The 16142-nt window shown below is 39.4% G+C and overlaps 1 protein-coding gene across 2 annotated transcripts in view; it reads right to left on the bottom strand.

Annotated features, from left to right (window-relative positions):
• The window catches only part of LOC111145381 (ectonucleoside triphosphate diphosphohydrolase 7), a 40354-nt gene that overhangs the window by 7872 nt on the left and 16340 nt on the right, over positions 1 to 16142 (bottom strand). For both annotated transcript variants that reach the window (XM_022500248.1, XM_022500249.1), the window contains 5 exons: positions 13868 to 13971; positions 10235 to 10291; positions 6960 to 7093; positions 3356 to 3522; positions 169 to 493 (listed from right to left, as the gene is read on the bottom strand). In XM_022500248.1, the coding sequence (XP_022355956.1) occupies positions 169 to 493; positions 3356 to 3522; positions 6960 to 7093; positions 10235 to 10291; positions 13868 to 13971 (787 nt within the window). The remainder of the gene's footprint in view (positions 1 to 168; positions 494 to 3355; positions 3523 to 6959; positions 7094 to 10234; positions 10292 to 13867; positions 13972 to 16142) is intronic.

Here is a 16142-nt window from a genome sequence, read left to right as displayed (position 1 = left end):
CCTTAACTCCTGAGTCTACTTTCTCATCTATAAAATGAGGGCCCATAGGGCCCCTAGAAGAATCCAGTGAGATCAGGCATGCAGAGCTCTCTGCACATCTGGCACAAAGTTAGGCACCCAATCAATGGCTGTAGCTGGCACGAGTCATCTTTTATATAAGTAATTTACCTGGGCAGCCTTGGCAAATGTTGGCCCGTGATAGCGGCCACCGATGCGTAACACATCCTCAGTACAGTAAAAAAACTCAGAGAAACCGTAAAATTCGCTGTTGTTGAAGTCAATTGGTGACTGGTAGATGCCATTCAGGGAGGCCTGGCTGGTGTTGGAGCGAGCCAGCAGGGGGCTCAGCATCGCCCCGCAGGACGCCCAGTCTCCCCTTCCTCGGATGTGTAGCACCTGGCTGTTCCTCTCCACCACATCTGTGAGGCCCACGGGCAGGCAGGGATCCAGAAATGGACTGTCCGGACTCAGACCGATCTTCTGGCCCAGCAACCTGTCAGAATGACAAAAACACACAGGACACATCACTTACGTACACAATCTCTTCTAAGAAACGCTTAGTTTAAGAAATTTGGCCTAAGAATGTGCTTCACAGATTATCTTGTTGTTTTACATGGCATCCCTAGAAACAAGAATGGAGTTTTAGCAGCAGTCGTAACACATCAAAATTTACCATAAGCAAATTCAATTTAGTGGAAGAAAGGATGGAAGGATGGATGGATGGATGGAGGCAGGCAAGGGGGAGGGAGAGAAATATGGCAGTGATCAAATTTTGTTCAACCGTTCAGTCCACATGTACATCTCCCAGTGTAGAGTAAAACTGGAAATATTAATCTGGGGGTCTCCTTCTAGTCTTCATCCCCACTGGCCTCTTAAAAGTGTCAAGATCTCAGGGCACCTGGGTGGCTTAGTCGGTTGAGTGGCTGCCTTCAGCCCAGGTCACGATCTCGGAATCCCAGGATCAAGCCCCACATGGGGCTTCCTGCTCAGAGAAAAGACTGCTTCTCCCTCTGCCTGTTGCTTCCCCTGCTTATGCTCTATCTCTCTCTCACTCTTGCTCAATAAATCAATGAAATAAATCAATGAAATCTTAAAAAAAAAAAAAAAAAGTGTCAGGGTTTCATCCACCAAGTGCAGTTCTAATATCTAACAAAAGACCTGGGAGGAGGTGAAGAGGGAAGGCCCTGGAGAGGCTCCTGAGGAGGAGACCATATCAGTGGTGCAGTGACAACTGCTGGCAATAGGAAGGAGGACATGTCTGGCCCCCTTGCAGGGAGAGGAGGGGAGAGGCAGGTTTTCATCCCCACCGTGGCCGTCACATGGTTCTGGCTGTTTCAAGTCAGCACTTGTCCAGCAACAATATTCCCATTCCTAAGGGGATGAAATACAGATCTAGCCAAGAAGAGAAATCAAGTGAAGACCAAAAAATGTTGCCAACCACAGTTAATTATTCACCAGTTCCTAAAGAGACACCTGTTGAAGAGTGGACTTCCTGGGATAAAGATGCCCCCACAAGGGTAAAGACTGAAGGAGAGAGTGGAATGTGGCAACAGCACAAAATGCTTTGGGACTGGAACCTACTTTAAGGGTGTGACACCAACTATGAAAAAAAAAAAAAAAAAAAAAACAACCTCAGAAAATCATATTAAGAAGAAAGAACCAGAGGTGCCTGGGTGGCTCAGTCAGTTCAGCATCCAAATCTTGATCTCAGGTCATGACCTCAGGGTTGTGAGATTGAGCCCCAATTCAGGCTCCACCCTGGGCACGGGGCCTGCTCGAGATTCTCTATCTCCCTCTCCTCCTACTGCCACCCCTGCTCGCTCTTTAGCTCTCTCTTAGAAAGAAAGAAAGAAAGAAAGAAAGAGAGAGAGAGAGAGAAAAAGAAAGAAAGAAAGAAAGAGAAAAAGAAAAAGAAGAAGAGGAAGGAACCATTATGTCCTGACATCCCAGGAAACACAGGTTTCTCTAGATTAGCAGCAACACGAGTTGAAGAATAAATCTGCTGATCTAGGAACTTAGAAAATACCAGTGAATGGATGATGATGATGCAGCGTGGTTCAGAGCAGAAAAGAGCAAAGCGCAAAGGGCAGCAGAACAAGAGAGGAAGGCAATGGAAGAGGAAGCACAGCAGCTAACGAAATAGGAACACAACAAAACTGGTGTGAAACTCTCCTAGCTGTTCTCCAGATGCCGCGGTGCTGGCAGCCCAAACAACGGGAGTACAGATGTGGGAGTATTTTCAGAATGCAAACACACTGCCTGATTTTAATGCATTCATCAGTCCTCTGGGATAAGAGATTTCTCCCAAAATACCATGAACTCTTGGTAGTTGAGACTCACAAAAACAAAAAAGAATTATAAGACAGGATTTTCTTTAACATGGTCCCAATATAAGACAATTGCTGTGGAGAAGTTCCTACAAACAGGCTGTACCAGTACTTCTTCAAACTAGTGTTTCTAGCAAAACAAATGGGGGGTAAATAATTTTATGGTGAAAAAAACTCTGCCGTCTATTATGCTTCCTTCAGTGCACATAACGACAACAATTTTAAATTAAAAAAAATCTCACAACTATTTGTACATTACGGCCTAAATACTTCACGGGTACTCAAATGAGGAGCCTGTGATCTGTCCATGCTGCAGGGAAAATTGGCTATTCTGAATTTAATGAGAGAACAATGTAAAGGTTAAGTCTGACTACGTGTTTTTTATCTTTTACACACACTATGGACCTCACTTCCACATAAGATGCAACCCCATGTAATTCAACAAAAATGTCTTCCGTGCTGAGGGAACTTCTAAGAGCTATATCATACTGCATGCACATTGTAAATTAAGAACTTAATCTCACTGGGGTGGCCTGGGTGGCTCAGTTGGTTAAGCATCTGCCTTCGGCTCAGGTCATGATCCCAGGGCTCTGGGATTGAGCCCCACGTCAGGCTCCCTGCTCAGTGGGCAGCCTGCTCCTCCCCATCCTTCTGCTTGCTGCTCCCCCTGCTTGTGCTCACTCTCTCTGTCAAATAATTTTTTTTTTTAAATCTTAAAAAAAAAAAAAAAAGAACTTAATCTCATTTATCCTATAATGCCATTTCTGAGAGAGAACACTGCAAGAGGTCCAATAAGCTGCTATACTTTTTTGGGTCCGAACTGCAAAGACCATAAGGCACCCTCACCTAGATTGGGTGGGACTACTAACTGAGGGTCTCTAAGCGACACTACCCCATTGGCAGGAATGGTCAGGAAGAAGGAGGAAGCAAGGACATACCTATCTTAATAGGGCAGGAGTATTTCCTCCTCGTATCTGCACCCTGACGACATTCTATTCCAGAGGCACAGATTCCCATGTCAAACGTACCTATTTTTGTGAAGGGTTTCATTCAGCACAAGGTCTTCATAGCGTTGCCGAGCAAAGTTACCCCCAAAACCCAGGAAGGTCGTGACATAAACCCTATACACGTGTTCAGTATGTTGCACATCACAGCCCAGGTTGAATTCAGCCAGCAGGATCTTTGCTTCTTCTTCCTAAAATACAATGTAAAGAGAAAAAAGGGAATTTTAATTTTGGCTGATTGACAGAAAGCTATGACATCACTAATACACCAGTCTTCATGTGCTGTAACTACTCTTTTAAGATATATGATAGCGTTCTCTCATTCTCATAGCATTATTTTCAACAAAGGCAAAATGACAAGCCTATCTAAAACAGTACAGAGACTAAATACCAAATTAGAGATCACAACACTGTAGTTCTACAAAAGATAGACTCATTATTACAGATCATGTCATTTTCTTGCGTGTACTTTTCTGATTTTCTAATTCTCCAAAATGAGAATGTACTATTTTTTATCATTAGGACAAAAAAATCCTTTGATAAAAATAAATTTAAGGAATTTGGGAGAGCACCGTGATACCTATTCTTTGGGTTTTTCTAAAACTATTCAAGAAGATCTAATGTTTCCTATAACAAGGACTGGGACTGGAATAGGGAAGGTTCCGTTTTGCTGGACCTTCCATGAAAGAGGGCTCTGTTTTTTTTAACTTCAGGCACATGGGTTGAATTATACTCCTCAGAACAAGGTACATTATTATGGCAAAGCCCCATTTTTGCTTTATTTATTTACTTCCTTTTATCCTCATATTCACTCCCATTCCTGCTCCCCACAGGCAACCATTCTAATGTGCTTAATGCATAATATATGTTCGTACGTATTGTTGTAAAATGAAATTATTGTTTTGAATGTATTTAATTTATGAAGATGCTACTGTGCCCAGCAATTTCACTAAGTATATACACAAGAGGAGTGAAAACTATGACTAATCAAACATGTGTATGTGCATGTTCACAGCAGCATTATCCCTAACAGCTAAACACTGGAAATAACACCCAAAAGTCCATCAACTGATGAATGGATAAACAAAATGTGGCATGGTCATATAATGGGATATTATTCAGCAATGAAGAGAAATGGAGTACTGACTGACATGTGCTATAACAGAGATGAACCCTGAAAACATTTTGCTACGTGAAGGAAGCAGACACACACCGTCATATACTGTATGATTCGATTTATGTGAAACACTCAAAACAGGCAAATCCACAGGCGACGAGAAGCAGATTACCGGCTGTCAGGGCTCTAAGGAGAGAATGGTATGTGACTGCTACTGAATGTGGGGTTTCTTTGGGGGTAATGAATATGTTCTAGAATTCAGTAGTGGTGGTTGGGTTACTTTGTGAACGTGCGCAACTCTGTGAATTGTACAAAAAAAACCACTTTAGGCACGGAGGATTATTTGTGTCTTTTAAAGTGCTATTGTGTTATGTCTCATTGTTCTTTTCCTTCTTTACCAAGCACTAAGATCCATCTTTAAGACCATTATATTGCTATGCATTCATCTAATTTAGTGGCTTGCAAGATCACTTTCTATACCAGTGTCACTTTCTAAATCTACACAAATAAAAAAGTCATTTGTTTAAGACTTTAAGGATCAGTGCCACTTACTGGAACCATGCCTTCAGTTTACTTGTTGACTACATATTAACAAATACAGACTAAAATTAAAATGTCTTACAACCTAGTTCCCAAATTTCCAAACCTTGCACAGACCCCTGCTGCTTATCAAACCCACAGTTCCAACGATTCTTGCTGGCTATTTATACACATCTGTTCCTCAGGTATTTCAAATTCAACATACTCAAAACTGAACTCACCTGTCACAGTACTTGGGCTAGAGACCAGAAAGTCACTCTCACCCAAACCACCCAGGCCATCCTGATTTGCTTAGCATCAACCCACCCTTTACCCTGGGGTCTCTCTAGTGACTGGGTTCTTTACCCTACCAGGTATCTAGGCAGGCACCTCAGCATCACTATCTACCCCTCCCTGCCCTACCCATACCACTTCATTGCACTGGTGCTTTAAATTCCAAAATACACCTGAAATCTGTCCCCTCTACTCCATTTCCATTTCCATTGCCTAGTTTATCCCTTATTACTTCTCATCCAAGTTTCCCTGACCTACATTTCTTTCTCCCACTAATATCAAAATTATTTTCCTAACAAATCAATTAGCCCACAGTCACACGATACAAAGCTGGAAAGAACTTTGGGAATTTTATTTCACAGGTGATGAAACTGAGGCCCATATGACTGCCCTACTCAAAAATCTTTGCTGATTCTCCTCCATCTAGAGATAAAAAAGTGAAAATTCCCTAGCATGGCACCCAAGAGTCCTCACCATCTAACTTCATCTTAGCTTCCTAGACTTAGCTGTACCATATTGACAAATCTTATACCGCAACAAGCTATTCACCACTCCCTGGACATTCTGGACTCTTTGCTTCTCCTTTTGTGCCCTCGTGCATACTGGTGCCTCCATACAGGTGGCCTTCCTCCACCTCCACTATGCAAAAGCCTATTATCACCCACGACCCAGGTAACAAGCCAGGATGACTCTCATTCATGGAGCAGGGGACATGGGATGGGGACATTACTGGATCTGGTAGAGGCCAGAGATGCTGCTAAACATTTTATGCATTGGACAGCTACAACAAAGACTTAACCAGCCCAAAATGTGAATAGTACCATTGATGAGAAACCCTGGTTTAGATGAAATGATAGCACTGTCATGGTCTGTCCGTTATCACAGGCTGTCTTCACTGATAGATTATAAGCTTTTGGGGAGCAGTATAATATGTCTTTTTCCTTGCCCATAATAGGTGCTTAAAAACTGTCTGCATTTCTGGGGCACCTGGGTGGCTCAGTGGGTTAAGCCTCTGCCTTTGGCTCGGGTCATGATCTCAGGGTTCCGGGATCGAGCCCTGCATCGGGCTCTCTGCTCGGCAGGGAGCCTGCTTCCTCCTCTCTCTCTGCCTGCCTCTCTGCCTACTTGTGATCTCTATCTGTCAAATAAATAAATAAAATCTTAAAAAAAAAAAAAAACAAAAAAAACTGTCTGCATTTCTTTTTCCTCTCTGTGATAAAACTACTTCAAGATACATTCTTTACACCCTAGTCAGGTAAGGAATATTAGAAGCACAAGAATGGAATCATAAGTAAGGGAAAGGAAGTAACATTTAATAAACAAGTATGTATCAAATACCATGCTCTGGGATTTATATGTATTATCATGTTTAATCATCACGCAGCCCTAGGAGATGGGAGTATAATTACAATTGCTAAAATATATTAAACATTTATCACACACTGGTAAGTCTGTTAAGTGCTCTACACACATGGTGTCATTTCATCCTCCCAACTTTATGAAGTAGATACTATTATTATTCTTTTTATATATGAGGAAATTAAGGCTCAGAGGAGTAACCTACCCAAGGTAATATAAGCTAGCAAGTATGTGAACAAATATTTGGACCGAGGTAGGTTGGTCTATGTCCAAAGACAGTGCCCTTCTTCTTAAATACTGGCATTTCTAGCAACCGAATTTCCCTAAAAGGTAAAATACCTGTTTTGGAGGAAGGACAGAAGTTGAGGTAGGAACTTCATAAGCAATTTGAAGAGAGGCTCCTCCCATATCCAGTATCCCTACTGTCCTTCTGCGCCCTGCTGCCAGTTCCTGGGGAGCTTCGGCATCAGATTCTGAAATAAATAAGGGAACAGGAAGGATCTAGTAATTAAAAAACAAAATTAAATCAAAAAGAAAAAAAAAAAAAACCCAAAACGGAAATCCCTTAAAAAATAAAGAGCAAACGGGGCGCCTGGGTGTCTCAGTGGGTTGAGCCTCTGCCTTTGGCTCGGGTCATGATCTCAGGGTCCTGGGATCATCCCTGCATCGGGCTCTCTGCTCAGCGGGGAGCCTGCTTCCCCCCCCTCCTCTGCCTCCCTCGCTGCCTAGTTGTGATCTCTCTTTCTGCCAAATAAATAAATAAAATCTTTTTAAAAAAATAAAATAAAATAAAAATAAAGAGCAAACTGAAATATATTAATCTAACTATATCAACTATATATTATAGAGAATTCTTTCAAGTAACTTACAACAGCATTTTTACTATATCCCTTATAGAATGTATCTTAATGACAAAGAGGCAAATAGATATCTTAAACTGCATTTTAGTAGTCTTATTGGTAATAACTTTATTGGTATTATCATTTTTAAATCATTAATCATATATTATGAAATAAAGCAAATATTTATATTAGTATCTTTAGAAACATAATCAGCATAAAAAAACCTAAGAGTATAAAATCAAACATATTAAGCAATATAACTTTATATACTTATAACTTTAAATATGAATTGGAACTACCACTGTGAAATCATAATTTATTTTTCTTTTTTTTTTTTTTAAAGATTTTATTTATTTGTCAGAGAGAGAGGGAGAGAGAGCGAGCACAGGCAGACAGAATGGCAGGCAGAGGCAGAGTTGGAGAAGCAGGCTCCCTGCCGAGCAAGGAGCCCAATGCGGGACTCGATCCCAGGACGCTGGGATCATGACCTGAGCCGAAGGCAGCTGCTTAACCAACTGAGCCACCCAGGCGTCCCTATTTTTCTCTTTCTAAAAACACATATTTTCTAGGTCTGTTCACTGAAAGGGCCTAACAGCAAGGATAACCCAGGAGCAATGAGCACCCTTGGCATCCACACTACTATATACCATTTTCCAATCAAAGAAACCAGGGCTCCTTAAAAAATGGTTGTTGCTAGGTCTAAGGTAGAAAAAATACAAGATGATCATGGAATATCTTAGTGTGCCCAAAAGCAAGGGAAATAGACTACAAAACTATTGGGATGTTAAACAGTATAGGAGCCAACCTAAAGATGCCTCTACTGGCCAATGACAGTATAATTTGAGCACAGAAAAGAATAATGATGTGATGGACCATGATGCATCAAACACATTAAAATCTAAAAGTCATAAGATACTGGGGGGGGGGAACTCCACTGGTTACCTTTAACCTTTTTGTGCTAGGACATGAAGTCGTTACTAAAAACCTTGATAAGTGAAAGAAGGAAGGACTCATTTTGTCTTTCCAATAAGGATAACTGAATAATGAAGAAAGTTTTGTTATATAAAAATCCAAGTTGGGCAGTGGATGGCTCAGTGGGTTAAGTGTCTGCCTTCAGCTCAGGTCATGATCCCAAGGTCGTAGGATCGAGCCCCACATAGGACTCTCAGCTCAGCAGGGAGCCTGCTTCTCCCTCACCCTCTATCTATCATTCTGCCTACCTGTGCGCTCTCTCTGTCAAATAAATAAATAAAAATGTTAAAATATTAAAAAAAAAAAAAAAACAAGAAAAGAAAAATCCAAGCTGTTGGGGTGCCTGGGTGGCTCAGTAGGTTAATGTTGGCCTTTGGATCAGGTCATGATCCCAGGGTCCTACGGTGGAGCCTAACCAGGTTAGGCTCCCTGCTCAGTGGAGAGCCTGCTTCTCCCTCTCCCTCTGCCTCTTCCCTCTGCTTATTCTCTCTCTCTCTCAAATCTTAAAAAAAGAAAGAATAATATTTACTTTATTTATTTATTGCAGAATAACTGAAAGAATTAGAAAAATCAACATTTTGCAACCTCTAATGAAGAAAATGGATCTAAGCAACCATCACAATTGGCTATTAATTAAGTGAAAAGTGGCTGGGGAATTTTTATAGTAGATTACATCAGACTGACAGACAATACCTGAATCCTGAATATCTGATCAGTCTTAACATGACTAAAAGTGGGACAACCAGGAAACACTTAACGCCAATATTTATGATTTATTCTTGCCAGAAGAACTGAATCTCTGTCTAATCAAGGTTCTATCCCTAATCTCCAACATACTGGACGGAAGGAGGGATGAAGAGCATGTTGCAGACCCCACAAAAATGCAGTTAATCAAATCAAGAATGTGTCAAATTCATGCTATCAAGTAACCCAGTTTTGTTTTTGTTTCTAATCATTTGAGAAAAAAGAGGTTTGTTGGGGGGGGAACTGTTTTAGATTAAGAAACTGATCAAACATAACACGTGATCCTCATTCAGATTCTAATTTTAGCAAGACAACTACAAATAAATATTCTTGAGACAATAAGGTAAGTCTACACCTGGGTAGATGAATGTTACATAATATTATAAATTATTAACTTTTTTAAATTTAAAAATGCCATTGTGTATATTTTGTTTGTTTTGAAACTCTTCATTGGTGAGAGAGATACACTGAAGTACATGAAGATAAAATGGTATGTCTGGGGTTTGCTTTGAAAAATCCAATAGGAGGGGCACCCGGGTGGCTTAGACATTTAAGTATCTGACTCTTGGTTTTAGCTCAGGTCATGATCTCATGGGTCTGGAGATTGAAACCCATGTTGGGCTCCACACTCAGTGGGGAGTCTGCCTGAGATTCTCCCCCTCTACTCCTCTCCCCACTCACACTCTCTAGCTCTTGCTCTCTCTCTCAAAATAAATATATTTTTTTTAATCCAGCAGGAAAAAAAAACTGTGTTGTATAAAGGGAGTGTGGGGCCAAAAAACTAGCTAACCACAAATTAATGTTGAGTCTGGGTATTGGGTTCATGGAAATTCATTTTATTATTTGCTTCTATGAATGTTTGAACTTTCCATATTAAAAAGTTAAAAAGAAAAAAAAGAAGGCAAATTAGGACTGGAAAATAAGCATCTTAAAAGAGTTTTTAAAAACTAAAGAAAGAAAGAAAAACAACTCAAACACAGCACTTATGTTCTACAGATAGGTTACAACATAAACCTTCAGTGCTTAGAACTATCATAAGGCAACAGTATTACTCACCATCCTCATGGTCAAATCTTCCCAAAACAAAGTTGATTCCAATCCATGCATAAACTCCTAAGTAAGAAATATGAAAGTCCTCGCTTAATTCTCTGTTCTATGCCATGACTACACCTCTTCCCAGGGCTGTTCTTTTCCTCCTTTTCTTAGAAAAAGGTGATGAGAGTATTTTATTCCACACTCTCAGTGTATGAATTTAAAAATCTCATCTTATGATGCTTTTCCCTTTAATCATTTTAAAATGATCTGCATTGTCTAAATTTCCTACAGATGATTATGGATTAATGTATAAAAACAACTGGTAAAAAATGTGACTCTTGGGAGTTCTGGTCCTGGGCAAGATGGAATAAGCACACTCCATCCTGTCTCCCCACTGAATACAAGTGTAAACTCTGGATGGAATAGATAGAGATTTGTGAGACCTCTGAAAGGAAATGATAATGGGCACACGGAGACAGAGATCAGAAGTTAAAGTGCCACCAAACTGGAAGTGAGTTCCCCATTTCTCCTCCCCAGATATTGCCTGGCCTGGACTCAACAGCAGCTTGAAACACAAAAGGACATACAGGTGTGGAGGAAAGAACTTCAAGACCTTGCTTTCTGGTTCAAGGAGCATTAAAAGGGACTCTAAAAGCTCAGAAAGAATAGAGGAAAATCCTTTGAGGTTTTTTTCCCTTTTTTTTTTTTTTTTTTTTGTTCTCTGCTTCCCCAGGCAATCCTGCAGGGATAGAGGCAGAAGTTGGGCAGGTACCTAAAACTCTGAAGAACATGAATCCTTTTCTCTAACTAGAGGAGCTACAGCCTCAAGAGTTGGCAAAAATCCCTATTGGTTATTTTTCCCCCTCTGTCCTGTATCATTTAGCCCTGGCTACATCATGGAAAATGAACGGCAGAGCAGGTAAGGTAAAGTCCTGGCTTTCTGACTGGAGGACCATGAAAGTGAGCCCCAGGGAATCAGAAAGAGGAGAGGGAGGGGAAATCACAAAGAGTAGGGAATAAAGTAGTGTATCAACTCTTGGGCTCATAGTCAAGCTACACATGCATGGATCTCACTCTAAACAATATAAATACACCAAAGGTTCTGAGAACTGAACTACTGGCTAGACAACCCATTGGTATGGGCTATGCCCAGATTCTAGATTGGCCACTGGATGACACAAAAATGGGACAAATTCAAATAGCAGTGCCAACGCTTTGAAAAACAAATCAACAGAATCACAGCCAACAAAAGGTAGGTCAGAACTTGAGGCATGAACCTAACCAGGTCAATTCCCTGCTAAAACAATCAATATTCTCCTTATGACTGAAAAAAGACCCAGAATCTCATAATGTAATATTTTAAATGTCCAGGATACAATATAAAATTACTTGGCATAAAAAGAACCAGGAAATTCTCAACTCATAAGGGAAAGGATGCCAACTGCAAGAAGACACAGATGTCAGAATTATCAGACAAAAATATCAAAGCAGCTATATCATCAAGAAGTAAGAGCAGTCCTAGCATGAATGGAAAGATAGTTTCAGCAAAGAAATAAAACATACAAAAGAACCAAATGAAAATTCTAGGGCTGAAAAATGCAATACTGAAATTGAAAAAGGTAAATCTTTTCCCTTATGTGAACTATAACTAGAATGCATAGATTTTGTCTTTTTCAAGAAATGGAAACATAATTTTGTCATACGGGCCACATTTGGGCCACAAGAGAACACCCATTCAACTCCACCCCCAAACGGCAAGCTTTTAGGGACTTATCAGTACTGCACAGTAAATGCAATAAAGGGAGAGCCCATAACAAAAGAAAAATAGTGATCATCCTGATCACCCCCTAAAATTAAAGTTTCCCCATATTTTAATCTAGTAATTTGATTTACATTTGAATTTGGCAAACTCAGTAGAACTCAGAAAAGTATGTATGCTTTCGAAACTACAATTAGCTAGCAAAATATCCATTTGGAATCATCGCTAAATACTAATACCTTCTTTTTTTTAAAAATTTAATTTTTCAGTGTTACAAGATTTAGTGACATCACAGAATCTCTTAGGGCAGAAGTAAGAGCTGACCTGGCAGAAGTTAAAAATGCTATCAATGAGATCCAATCTAATCTAAAACTCTAACAGGTAGGGGGTAACCGAGGCAGAAGAGGGAATTAGTGATCTAGAGGACAAACTGATAGAGAAAAAGGGTCAAGAGGAGGCCTGGAACAAACAGCTTAGAAGCCATGGAAACAGAATTAGGGAAATAAATGACGCCATGAAACGTTCCAACATCAGAATTATTGGGATCCCTGAGGGGGTGGAGAGAGAGAAGACTAGAAGATATAGTTGAACAAATTCTGGATAAGAATTTCCCCAATCTGGGGAATACAAAAAGCGTTTGTGTCCTGGAGGCAGAAAGGATACCCACCAAGATCAACAAGTCTAGAAAGACCACAAGACGCTTGATTGTGAAACTCACGAATCATATTTTTAGACAAGAACTTCTAAGGGCAGCTAGGGGAAAAAGATTCCTTATGTGCAGAGGAAGGTCCATCAGAATAACGTCAGACCTATCCACAGAAACCTGGCAACCATACAAGGCTAGCAAGACATATTCGGGGCACTAAATGAGAAGAACATGCAGCCAAGAATACTTTATCCAGCAAGGATGACATTTAAAATGGATGGAGAGATAAAGAGCTTCCAAGACCAGCAAGGTTTAAAAGAGTGTGTGATCACCAAGCCGGCACTAAAAGAAATCTTAAGGGGGGGGTTCTATAAAGGAAGAAAGAACCCAAGAGTGACATAGAACAGAAATTCACAATCTATAGAAACAAGGACTTCACAGGCAACATGATATCAATAAAAACGTATCTTTCAATGATCACTCTAAATGTGAACAGCCTAAATGCTCCCATAAAATGGCACAAGGTTGCAGACTGGATAAAACGACGGGACCCATCCATATGCTGTCTACAAGAGACACACGTGGAACCTAAAGATACATCCAGACTGAAAGTGAAGGGATGGAGAAGCATCTTTCATGCCAATAGGCCTCAAAAGAAAGCTGGGGTAGTGATTAATTAGATTTTAACTAAATTAAAACAGACAAATTAGATTTTAAACTAAAGACTGCAGTCAGATTTATAGAAGGACACTACATCATTCTTAAAGGGTCTAACCACCAAGAAAATCTAATACCTTTATAAACATAGTACTTAGCACAAAGTTAAAAACAAATATAAACACAGGACTTCTAGAAGCAGGATTCTTTTTTTCCCATTGTAAAAAAATTTAAATTCAATTAATTAAAATATAGAGTATTCATTTCAGAGGCAGAGTTCAGTGATTCATCAGTCTTATGTAACACCCAGTGCTCATTACATCACATGCCCTCCTTAATGTCCATCACCCACCTCCCCTCTAAAAGCAGCATTCTAAAACAGATACTAATGCAGAATATGCAAATAATAACTAAAAAACTATACAGCAGAATCAAGAAAATTAATCGAAGGAAAGTAAATATCAAATATATAAAGTAATCCAAAAAAAAAATATATATATATATATATATAAAGTAATCCTAAACCCCCACCAGAGAGACTATGCCATGGTTGGCTGGGAGCCAAACCAGGGTGCCCCTTGAGGCCCATTACCTTCCTGCTTCCCAGAGATCACTTCTGCCTGAGACTGAGAAAAGAGGAAGTCAAACTCCAGCGGTAAATCTCTCACTAGATCAGCCAAGATAGCTAGCTGCTTTCTGCAAGAAAGAAAAAACATATAAAAGTTAATCGTTAAACACTCTTCTCACAATTAGCTTCAACTTGAGCTTCTACTCAGACTTGTTACAACTCACTGCTCATATAGCCATCCATCAGTTGAGCCCTACATCTTTCTTGTACCTTCTTTGATTTCAAAGGTTTAAACATATCCTCCTACCTAAAGAGTAATGTGGTACTAGTAATACTTTCCCTTTTTATAATTTTATGATTCGTATAGCGTTAAAAGATGAGACCGTGGTTCTGTGCCTCTCACAGGCTGAATACGTATAAGTGGCAGGAAGCACGGTTTCATAATTACATGATCCCTAACTACTGTGAACAGAAGCTGTTAGACTGAGGAACACAATCTCATCCTCAGCTCTTACATAATACAGAAACAACACCTCAAGTCACCACACGACGAGCACTGTTAGGTCCACAAGTTTTTAATAATCCTTTACACAAGCTGACAATGAACTTTTTAATCTCCCTTTATCTATTTCAAGGGTTGGTTTTTTTTTTTCTTTCTTTATAAAAAATCTTATCATTTGAAAAACCCAGATCAGGATCAAAATCCAAAGGTTATAACAATTTGGGGACAAAGTTTTGAGTCTTATTATCTAAGGTTGTTTTTGCCTCTAAACTTTTGTGTTATCCGTGTTATTAAAGAGAAGCAAAGAAACAAAGCTAGAATTAATAATGTGAATCTAGAGAATATGGTTAAAAATAAGAGCAATCATCCTGGATTTTTTAAATTACTCATTACAAAAATATTCCATTGGCTCAGATAGTTGTTGGCATGACTTAGTGGAGAATGTTAACACTTAAAAGTGAAGAATACATTTAAAGTAATAATTTCCCAGTATACTGTCAAATATAGTTTACAAAAAAGCTCATTGTTATACGTATTAAATTCCTGCAATAAGAATTTTGCATGTGTAATAAGAGGGACTATTTTGCCCTCCCTATTGGATAAGCTTCTAAAATACCCAAAGAAGAAGGCTTGTTGGTTTTGGCAAGGATTTGGAAGAAGAGGCACCAGTATACACTGCTGTCTGGAATACAAATTCCTGGTATGATGTTTCCAAGAGCAATCCAAGCCTATGTGTCCACATTTTTAATGTGCTTAACCCTGGACCAGCTATTACACTTTTAGAAATGTATTGCAGGGGCGCCTGGGTGGCTCAGTGGGTTAAAGCCTCTGCCTTCGGCTCAGGTCATGATCTCAGGGTCCTGGGATCAAGCCCCGCATCGGGCTCTCTGCTCAGCAGGAAGCCTGCTTCCCCCTCTCTCTGCCTGCTTCTCTGCCTACTTGTGATCTCTGTCTGTCAAATAAATAAATAAAATCTTTAAAAAAAAATGTATTGCAAGGAAATCATCAGATAAGAATACAAAAAGGAGAGAACATTGCAGCACTATTTGTAGCAGTGAAAAAGTGAAAATAACCTAAACGCACATCATTAGGTATTGGTTAAATAACCTGTGGTATATCCACACGGTGTGATACTAGACAGATGTTAAAAGAAATGAGGTCGATATAGATCTGTATGTACTGGCGTGAAAAGCTGTCCAATATATTCTGAGTTCTAATAGGTTATTAAACAATACATGTGTGACCCCAATTTATAATAAATATATATATAATGTGACCCCAATTTATATTAAACAATGAAACAAAAAAATTCTTCATGTACTGCACAGGACTCTCTAAAATTCAATTATTGTTTCTTTATTAAAGAAAAACTTTCAGTGGCAAAATATTGGTAATTGTTAAGCTGGGTGGGTAAGAAAATACAGATTCATCATGCTGTTTTGTTTTTTTTAATGTTTGAAATTTTCCATAACAAAAGTTTTCTTTCCCCTTAAATATCACCTTATACTATATTTGTAGTTTTTTAAAGATATTTCCATTACAAAATGAAAACGAGGTAAAACAAGTTGTTAGTTCAGGTTATTTCTTTGGCAAAGAAATAAAACCTAGTGCTAATACATTTCAAAATTACAGTCCCTGTAATTTGAACCCATTTTGAATACTGCTCACAAACACTAATAAATTAGCAAAGCATCAAATATACAAAACAGGTTCTTGCAGTGATGGTTACATTTATGTCAACAACTATGGCTGCCTCAATTGCTAGCAATGATTTCAGAAGCCCAGGATAGATCCAGG

Source organism: Enhydra lutris, unplaced genomic scaffold (genome assembly GCF_002288905.1).
Source record: "Enhydra lutris kenyoni isolate GAN:26980312 unplaced genomic scaffold, ASM228890v2 scaffoldscaffold12, whole genome shotgun sequence".
Taxonomy (NCBI): Eukaryota; Metazoa; Chordata; class Mammalia; order Carnivora; family Mustelidae; genus Enhydra; species Enhydra lutris.
Note: the sequence above shows the minus strand (reverse complement) of the source record. Positions and strands in the feature narration are given on the sequence as shown.